A 10,403-nucleotide genomic window follows, 5' to 3' on the forward strand; every position below is an offset into this window, starting at 1 on the left:
CCTCTTCTGCTGGTACGCTGGAGAGCAATGCTGTCACCAAATCCTCACTGAGCTTAAGTGATTTTTTTCTTCCCAGCTCCAGAAACAGTTATTGGAAAGAACTAAATGCATTTGAAGTTCAAATCCCAGTCTTCTGAGCCTTCCAGTATAAACACTGATTATTTTTTTTTTTTAAACTTGACAGTAAAGCAAATTTGAAGTGCACTAATGACTGCTGCTAAAGTGTGACAAGGATCCTGCAATTGTTAAAGCTTGTTTTCAGTGTTACATTGTGAATACACAAGTGAATAATAACATTTGAGAAATCTGTGACTGTGTACTGAAAACATACTTATTTTACAATTTGCTAATTTTTTTTTTCCAAACTTACTACTGTAGCAGTTTTCACTGGATAAGAGAAGATTGTTAAGTTGTACATTTTTATTATCCTGACAAAATTTATTAAACTGCATGATGGCCTTTTCTGTAAATACTGAGCCTGTAAATAAATTTTGGTTCATTGGATGTTTACTTGTAACACTTTTAACAGAATACTCAGATGACACATGAATTGCTTCACACAATGTTTGAAATGGGTAACAAGCAGAAGACAGAACAACCATGAATGAGCTACAACTTCATACCTATGTTCTGTTGCTGCTCCTAGTCTTCCTACAGTGTTGGTTTTCTTCAGCTTAGATATGAAATAAACCAGTAGAAGCAGTTACCAAAAAGCTGCTCTGGCTAGTAGTTGGTAGAGTGAGTCAAATCAAGTGAAAAACATGTCTGTAAGATTAAGTGCAGAACTAAGTCTGGAGTTAGCAATGAAAATTAAAGTTATGGCCCCTGAAAAGGGATAAAGCTTCAGTTAGCAGCTACGAATCCGAGTGTGTCCTTTCAAAAGCATTTTGAAAGCAGGAAGGCTTAAAGGAGTAATAATGAACCTAAGGACATTCTTAATATATTATCAACAAGTTGAACCGAGATGGCAATAGTGGGCTGCTGATGTAACCATCATTAAAAAACATCAACAGGAACCTACAGCCACAAAAAGCAACTAGGAGAAGCAACACTGTTTATAGAATAGCTTACAGCCTAAATGAGAGTACTTAATAATGCCATGTTTAAGGACATCTGCAAAGTGACTGTTATCATGTTTATTTATTTAACAACTGCAATATTTATGACATACATCAGTTTCACAAAACTCTGTTTAGTGGTACACAAAAAAGCTTAGAAACTTGAAGTCTAACAAGAAATGGAAGTGTAGTTCAGGAAAGTGCACTTAAAAGCTGAATGCCAGCAATTTTAAAATAGATTTTATGCTCTTTAATATTAGGTGATGCCTTAGTCACAAACTCAGCTATACACACCACTTCCTCAATTTTTCTTTGAAAAGAAGCGCTGTAGAAAAGTAACTCAGCAGCCACCCCTTGCACTTTTTTCTCTTGCAGGTTTCCCTTATTCACTCTTCCTAGTTTCATCAGAATGATTGTGGCTGCAATGTTACTAAAAACACAGTGCGATGTGTGCGAGCATGTGTATATTTTATATATATTTCTCATATATAAAAATACACTATATAGTATAAAAAACTCCAGATAAACTCTTATTCTCACAGTAGCAAATATACCAACTTATTTTCACAGTACTTAGTTTTATTAACTGGGACAACCAGAATGATTAAAAATTATTTCCTTGAAAGTTGGTTTTCGCAGGTCCCACGTGACACAAGTCAGCAAAAGCAATTCCGCACATCTCACGGCTATTGAGAGTCTGCAGAGAAACTCACCCTCTTATCTTCCTTTCAGTGACCATAACTATGAAGGGCTTCTTAGTACCTTTGACAAAAACTGCCCAAAGCAGCCGATTCTGACAGGTCTATGGTTCAGTCATTCAGCAGACTGAAAGAACTGTTAAAAACCTGTTGCTATTTCCTGGTGAAAGGGAAGTGTGAATTCCTTACCTTGTGATCATCATCTTCACAGACATATGGTACAAGTCTAAGTGCACATGGTCTTTCCAGGATTTCAGGTAAGGTCGCAATACACTCCAGGAACGACAAGCACACAGGTAGAGATATCTACATGCTGAATAAAGGCAAAAGGATACTAAGTTCCCCAGCAGTACCATGCTTTGCCTCTGCTGAACCATAGTTGGAGCTTAAACCCAGGCTGCAAACTTAATAGACCACAAAGTTGATGCAGTGAAGCATACTTATCTCAGACGAGAGAAAAAAATCATTTTAACTCAAGAAACATAAAAACTGCATGTATGCAAAAAGTAGTTTCATAAATGTAAGTACAAAGATCAAGGCTTATTAAGGCCACAAGAAAGCAAGTATCATGGGCTGTAACTCGGAGGCAGCCGGAGGCACAATGCCAGTTTCAGAGTAACTTGGATTTAAGGTTTGCTTTCATCTCTCCTATCAGTTATTGTACGCAATCCAACTTCAGCTTCCCTGTACTGTAATAAAACCATGTGTGAGCCCTCTGTCAAAAAAATAAAGTAGTAAAAAATGCACCACACAAAGAAATTCTGCTGCGCTCTTCAACCTGAAACTTCAAGGTCATCAGACAGAAATCAAATGCGATTCTTTCTTCTTGTAATTTACCTTAATTGAAGCCCACACTAAGCACCTAACAGCCATGCCAACCCTCAAGCTGTTCTTCCAGCAGGGAAAGCAGTAACTGCATGGTGCCAATGATGACCGGCCGTATTTAAGACTGCGGGTCAGTTGCTTGTTGCTTTATTCTTGTTTTGTTTCCACCCATCTGTCCCATTTTTCATAATATTCTGTTCCAACAGCTGTCTTTAGGCCGGAATAGTGACAGTTCAGAAGGAAACTGCAGGAAGGCAGCTAATAAGCACGCACATAGAAACAAAATCGCAGTTAACCTGAGTATCAGAAAATGCTACAGACTCGGCGTGCGCTTCTTACAGCCTTTGGCACAAAAAAAAAAAAAACAAAAACTGGTGAGAACAGTAGTAATAAAGCCTAAGAAACTCCTGTGCAAATAGAGTTGAAACACTTCTACTCACATACTCCTAAAAGCTTAACTTCTAAGCCTGAAAAAGTCATTCTTAAACAAGCAGAGCTGTAGTTTCTTTTTCACCTTGTCAGAGGAAAGAAAAAAAAAAAAAGGGAAGATAACTGCAAGTGTACAGATACATATGAATGAGTTCAAAATCCAGGACCAGGGAGGCAGCATTTTATCAAAACCAGCTCTGAAAGGAGAAAAAGAATTTGTCTTTAACATGCCATTTTCAACAAATATTTCAAGGGATCTACTTCCTACCCTCACCAATTTCAAAACAACTCATTAAACAGCAGTAGAATTTGAAGAAAAAATGCACAACCCTCAATATTTCACTTCACATCCTGTGAGGAGAGGAGGGCAGGAGCAATCAGCCATGAATTCTTGCGGTCTCTTTTTATAAACATGGAATGCTCTTCAACATTCAGTGGAGCAGGACGTAAAGCTAAGACAAGCAGAGGAGCTGCCTCCTTCCACTTCCTTAGGATTGCCATAGAAACAAAGCAAAGTGGACCACTCTGATGTACACTCACTCTGCAGCCAGTGTACATGGCTCGGCTCGAGTCGTGAAGCAGTGGAGTTACAAAGCACATGGTGTCACCATCGACACACGGTAACCGCATCTCTCCAACGAGCCGGTTCGCGTTGCCTTCCCATCACTACTGGCACTGCAAGCTCCAAGCTTTCAGCCATGTCTGTGCACCCGATGTCTTAGAGGTACTGTGTGGCAGGACAGCAATCCTGCTGGTAAGGCGTTGCGGTGTGAAATGCAGCTTACTGCTGCAGCACAGAACAGCATTCTGCAGACTACTTGCTGCTACTGCTTGTGAAACCAAGCCGGGTCCAGAGAAGTTTCTTCAAAGCTCAGTGCATTTAGCAAAACTTTCATAAAAAAAAAAAAAAAAAACAAACACAACACACTTACATACAGAAACAGGTCCATCAGAAGTTGAAAATGTTAGGTTACAGTCATTTCATAAAATTATCGTTTTATAAAACAACATGAGTTTGGACACAACACACATTTTCTTTGTGGTACAAATCCAAGAGGAAAAGAAAATGCATCTTCAGACACAACCCCCAATTTGTAATCAGATAAAACCAATGGTGCATTTCAGTCAACTGTACAAGTCATCTGAAATGCTCCACCCATGCCAGATGTCCTTCTCACCAGCCTCTCCCCCAGTGTGCTGAGTAGTCTTCAAAGTGCTGCAAACACTGGCTACATCCCTGCTGGTTTACTCCTCTACATTCAGATTCCATTTCACAAACTGTTATGTTCTCTGCATCTGCATTTTAACTCTAGACTTCCAGTTTGCTATTTTACATTAATGGCACTTACTGTAAAAAATAAAATTGAAGATTTAGGCACACACACAAAAAATAATCTGCCTTTCAGCTCTGCAGCTGCATAGATGTCTACCAGGTACAAAGCCACAGCAATGCTTTGAAATTCTGGGCTGCAGCTCCTTGATGACCTGGCTTCATTATTTTATGATTAACAAAGGTAGTTTTCATCTAGGAAGTGAAGACTTGACTATTCCCAGCATATAAGTCTGGATATTAGTATGTTTAGGTTCTTAGGTCTAGTGCAACTGAGACAAAGAAGAACCACAGTTCCTTCAGCCTAACTATAAGTTTGGAAACCTTTTTCATGTTATCTCTGCCTGTTTCCCTTCCCTCCATTTCAGCACATTGCCAAGTGCTGAAAAGGTGATGCAAAAGTGCAGGATGACATTTTCCAGGTCCAAAAGTCAGCAACAGACACCAATTCATGTCCCATTTCTCTTTATGTTCTGGGAGCCATCTTTCATAACAAAAGTTTTCAATTTCTCTCAAAAGAAAATTTAAAATTGCTTTCTTTTGCATTCCATCGTGCAAGCCAGCCGTGCCTTCTTTAACTTGAATAAACTGTACAGCCCAGCTCCCTGTCAGAGAGAAATGATTCTGCTCATTGAACTCACTACTAAGCAACTCAGAGAGGTGGAAGGAGGGACCCCGCTGGAAGCATTTACTGTTTCGAAGGAAATGGAGCTGCTCCAAAGGGATCCAACTCTAGTGCCTGTTGCTGCTGACTCTGTGCACTCTGTACAACCAGTTCTGTAAAGGGGACTGCACCAAAATCATCTGTTTTCAGCCCATCACCAGCATGCACCGGTCCCAGCAAGGAGCTCTGCCGAGGCCTGCTAGCCACTACCACTGCACCATGATCCCCACGGCTGTCACCAAACCCCTGATGCTGAGGATGCCGCATCAATTCCGGTGGGTGGAAGGGTTTGGCTCCAAAGGGATCCAGCAGACTCTCATCTGTCTGCAAAGGGTTGGTTCGGTCTTTGCTGTCCGTCAGTGAAACACTGATGTTCTCTTTGGAGTCAGAGATGGTCAGGAACTCGTTGCTGCTCTGCGAGTCCCTGCGGCCCGCTTTCTTGTGCCTGCGGGCTCTCTCGGGGGTGCGGTAGTTGGGTTTCAAAGTCTTCTTTGTGGTTGTTGGGGTGCCATGGTGACGCTTCCCATTGTTCTTTGGGACCTCCTGCTTCATGCGCCTCTGACGGGATGAAAGCTTCTGCAGGTTGCGCTGTTGCTTTACCTTCTGCTGCTGCTGACTCCCAGCAATCTCTTCAAAAGGAACCAACCCAAACAGGTCCTCTTTACTCCCACTCATCTTGGGGAGTAGAGAGGGCTGAAATGGGGTGCAACCAAAAACATCAACGCTCCGTGGCGAAGTGGGTGAGAGCTGTGTTTTGTTTCCCACCACCTGGTCATCTTGCTGAGACACCTTTTTGCTGAACGGAGCTTTGGTGAAAACATCAAAGTCATCCTGCTCTTGGCTCAGGCTGGGAAATGCAGTCTGAGAAGAGACATCCTGGTTGCCCTTCTCTCTTGGCTGAGGCTGAAGAGAAAAAAAGGGCACTGCCCCAAACACATCAAATTCTTGGCCAGGGCTCACTTTGACAACAGTAGTTGGCACCTCAGGTGTTTGCATTAAGCTGGGTTCTTTAACTTCACTGCTGCCCATAACATTTCTGAATCTACTGCTTGGGAGCCCTTCCACAAATTTTTGTTTGGTACGATCAGATTCAGAATCAGAACTTTGCTTCTCCTCCTCCTCTTCTTCCAACTCTTCCTCAGAGTCCATGAGCAGAGGGCGGTGGCCTAAATTCTCTGGTTCCGTATCATTGTCATCATTGAAGTCTCCATTCTCACCTTGCAAGACCTCCTCATCCTCTTGTTCTTCTTCCTCCTCGCTACTCTTAGGAGAGGGAGGATCTGATTCAAAATCACTCTCTGACTCATCACAACCTTTTGTCACTTGTCCCTCTGCAGTCTTCCTTCCTGGCCGGGGATCTTTAAAAGCATGACTCAGTCTTCCAGCTCTGTTTGGGGTCCCTAAGTTGTTTCCTTGACTGCTGGCTGAGTTCTCCAATTGTTTTCCAGGGGAATCTGCAAGTCCAAAATAAAAAGAAAAGAAAAACAATTTTAATACATTGCTAAAATCAACACTTACTGACAATAGCCACACATAAGAGCAATCAAAGCAAATTTATATTCCATAAATACGGAGGGAAAATAACTAAAAACCAGATCTAAGTTTTCAAATGCTAATGAAAGGAGTTAGTAGTCAGAACTTCTAGCTTAACTCCTCAAGCACAGAACCTTTCCAAATCCAATACGAATATATGCACCAGCCAGCCACTCCTCTCTAGGGAAAGATGAGCTGCCTTCTGTAGAGGTTCTCCAAGGCCAACACCTAATACCAAGCAGATACCTGGGACAACACTGACACACTCAGTACAGTTTCACATGGGGAACAAGTGCACGAAGCTGTCAGTTCTCAGCTTTTCCTTTCTCAAGCATTCATTACTCTAGACAATCCTACTTAATGTCTGTCTCCACGATGATTAGTTCTCTGTAAGGCCTATGAATAACAGCAGCTGGGTGAGAATAACCACGTACACATCCCAACTGTAGGGAAGATTGCATGAGATCATCTCTGTCCTACCCTCCGTGTATCCGCTCCTTCCTAGAGCCTACCAACATCCACAAGAATGGATTTTGTTGGTGTTTCTCCTCACTCAGTATTATGTTTCAAGGCATCCAAAGAGAAATGGACAAGACAACAGTACCTCTGGGAAAACAGCAAGGCAATCAGTGAAAATAACAGTATGGAAACAAAGAAGAAAGGACAAATGTGTTTACAATGTGTCTGAATTTCAAATACTTCTCCACTAAATCACTAATAAAAAGCATAACTTGAACTCTTCACTGAGAATTGAACTAGATGGCCATGGCCATTGGTGCATCTGAAGAGGCACCCCACGTACCGGCCCTCTGTGTCAGCTGTGACAGCTTCTCCCAACAGAGCTCGTGTTGTGAAAGCAACACGGGGAGCTTTTACAGTGTTGTGGGGTGTTTTTTTTTTGTTGTTGGTTTTTTTTTTTGTTGTTGTTGTTTTGTTTGTTTGTTTTTGGTTTATTTTTTTTTAGGCAATACTTGTTTGGTGTTTCAAATATATGCTTTGAGCACATCTTTCGGTAGTGATACTGAAGCTCCACATTCAGTCCCTTCTAACTTCTAGTGCAGTAATTTAAGCAAAAAAAAAAAAAATCAAGTTGAAATAAGTTTCAAATAAATGTTTTTTTCTTCTCTTTTGTGAAGTGGTTGGCTTGGGAATACTGGGAGCTGCAAAAACTTTGTCAGCACAAACAGATGGCAACAGTAGACAGTACATGCACTTGTATAGTGCCACTAGTATAGCAACAATCACAGAATGGCCTGGGTTGGAAGGAACCTCAAGCATCATGAATCTCCAACTCCCCCTGCTGCAGGCAGGGCCAGCAACCTCCATGATGAATGCATACATTTCCTTCTTCCTCAAAAAAAAAAAAAAAACCAACCAAAACCACAATCAAGATCCGGATCTCCTGTTCTTCTAAAACAACAAGCAATTTCATTTCAGGTTGTATCTTCTTCCACAAAGAAATAAGCATATCACTTTCAGCAGAGAGCCAAGCCATTCTCTCTTTCTATGCTTAGATTTCAACTGGAATGTTAAGTTTTAGAAGACAAATGTCTTTCTTTTTTTTTTCCCCCTCTCCATTCTTTTTTTTTTTTTTTAAACTCTCTGGCTTCCATATTCATCAGCCATTTTGCTAGTTTGTATTTATATCCAAACTTCCAACAGGAGTTCTGCGGTAATGGATTTGTATGAATTTTATGTATAGATTTAAAACCAAGATGACCAAAATGACTGAAAACATCAGGTGATTAGGGCTTTGAGCTGTTTCTTGTTTGCTTCTGGTGTCAGATTGCTTCTTATCTACTGTGATTTTAAATACTACATATTTGCTTTACCACTAAATTAGAAACTGGATTTGGCTGCTTGCTTTAGATTTCCCTAAGGTATAGTCTTCACGTTGCATTATAAACCCCCATATCTTCCAAATCCTGCTGTTCGCAGTATTTACTGAAACACTGATGTTAACATAAATGTAATTAGATTTAAAAGGAGGGGGAAAAAACCAAAATATTTCTAGGTTAGATTGTAGCAACACACACAACAAAAATAACCTACAACCTTTTTTGTGTTTGAGTGTAAACTCACATGGATATGGACAGTGTTATACTTCCATACAATTTCCATGTTCTCAAGGTGTGAAAGGCTTTTTGAACAAGAAGCAAACTAAAATATATCTTAACAAAAGGATTTAAATATTATTTGTTAATTGCTGCCACAGTTATACTCAGTGGAAAACACAGTGCAAAGGACACCAGCAAGAAAAAGGGGACCATATCAACAGTTCACATACACTGCACAAGTAACTGAAGTCACATAATGAAGATGTCTCTCAGCAGACCTCTTCAGGCAGGACAGGACAGACACAAAGCAAGACCCGACAAAGCACAGTCAGACACTGAGATCAGCCTCCCAAGCCATATTTTTATGCACTGGTATCAGTATACAATCCACTCTAGTACATCAGAGGCACACCTCCAGCTGATACTCTGGTTGAAAACGTGCCACAAGCGACTTTGGAAATCAATCACCTAAAGACTACAGGCAGTATAGCTGTTAGGGAATCTAGATATCAGCATCCTGAACTTTCTTCTGAAATCTAACTGCAATCTCCAGAACAACATTATTAAACTTTCAGGACATATACAACTCTACATGCACAATCCCAACAAGAAAGCAAGCAACCACATCAAATGACACTCAAGGCCACACCTCATTCTCCTATGTACTTTTTGAGAAAGTGCTATTCATTTCAAGTATTTCAAGACTGGTGATCTGATTGCCCCAACCTGATTGCCCCTCCTCCCTATTTTTGTTTTTTTCCAGAAACAGCAAATGTCTTGCTTTATTCTTCAGACCGTGCCGAGGTGTTACAAACAATCAGAGCCATCTGCTCCAAGCAGGCTTATGTTTAATATTACTTTTACATACTTTGCAGGCTGACATAGACTGAATTCATGGAAGAAACTGGTTCTGCATGTGCTTTTTCATTGCAATATCTCCAGTTTACTCACAACGATGGAGTAATGGAGAAAATCACAGCAGACCTGTGTCAAAACCAAACAGAAGGAGCAAAAATCTCTTCCATGCAGCCGCTGGCTTTAAACCTATGACAGCAATGTCTTTCAGCCTTTCAAGCTACAATTCACATCTTTCACTTCTAAAGAAGTTAATAAACTGAATACCAAAAGCATTACAAATAGAAACTTAATGCCCCAAAAGGGAAAAATTTCTCAGTTAATGACAATTTAATGCTCTGGTCAAATAGATTTCAAAATTGAAGCATTCCATCATGTTGATTTCATGCAATCTTCTCAAACTAAACTGCTGCATAGACTGTTCAGATAAACGTTTATTAAAAAGCTGAAAAATGTGGAGTAACATCTGTTTGTAATGTACTGTTCAGATTAGCACACTTCTAATCAGGTTTGCATCTTGTAGGAGACGATTGTTCTTCACTCAAATGCGAGCCAGGTGGAACATCTTTAATCATATAAGAAGATCCCAGTCTTCAAGGAAATTTTCTGTTCTGATGTTCTTTTTCTAGACATCCGATTATAAGAGGATGAATTCCTCCTAACAACGTCAGTAATTGCACGCCTTCTGCTAGTTCATCATCGGAGGGTATTGCGGGGGTGACCAAAGGGTAGGGCGTAAGGGCTTTCAGCTTTCTTGGAATTGGTAACATACTGCCGCCATCATTTCAGAGCAATTTGCCACATGTCAGGCCCAAGGATTACCAGCACACTGCAACTAAATCTGCACTATTTCTTTGACAACAGCCAGAGCAGCAGCTGCTGAATATTGTAATGGATTTGCACTGCTTACCACTTTTATTTTCAAGAAAAAAAAAAAAAAAAAAAAAAAAAAAA

At 40.5% G+C, this 10,403-nt stretch overlaps 1 protein-coding gene across 3 annotated transcripts in view; it reads right to left on the reverse strand.

Moving 5' to 3' along the window:
* Window positions 1–1,121: 1,121 nt before the first annotated feature.
* Window positions 1,122–10,403, reverse strand: part of BMP2K (BMP2 inducible kinase) — a 55,443-nt gene continuing 46,161 nt past the window's right edge. For all 3 annotated transcript variants that reach the window (XM_042812919.1, XM_042812918.1, XM_042812917.1), the window contains one exon: window positions 1,122–6,458. In XM_042812919.1, coding sequence (XP_042668853.1) covers window positions 5,029–6,458 — 1,430 coding nt within the window. In that variant the 3' untranslated portion in view covers window positions 1,122–5,028. The remainder of the gene's footprint in view (window positions 6,459–10,403) is intronic.

The sequence above is a fragment of the Centrocercus urophasianus genome, unplaced genomic scaffold, assembly GCF_019232065.1.
Source record: "Centrocercus urophasianus isolate 14NV4802_14NV808 unplaced genomic scaffold, USGS_Curo_1.0 seq_13, whole genome shotgun sequence".
NCBI lineage: Eukaryota > Metazoa > Chordata > Aves > Galliformes > Phasianidae > Centrocercus > Centrocercus urophasianus.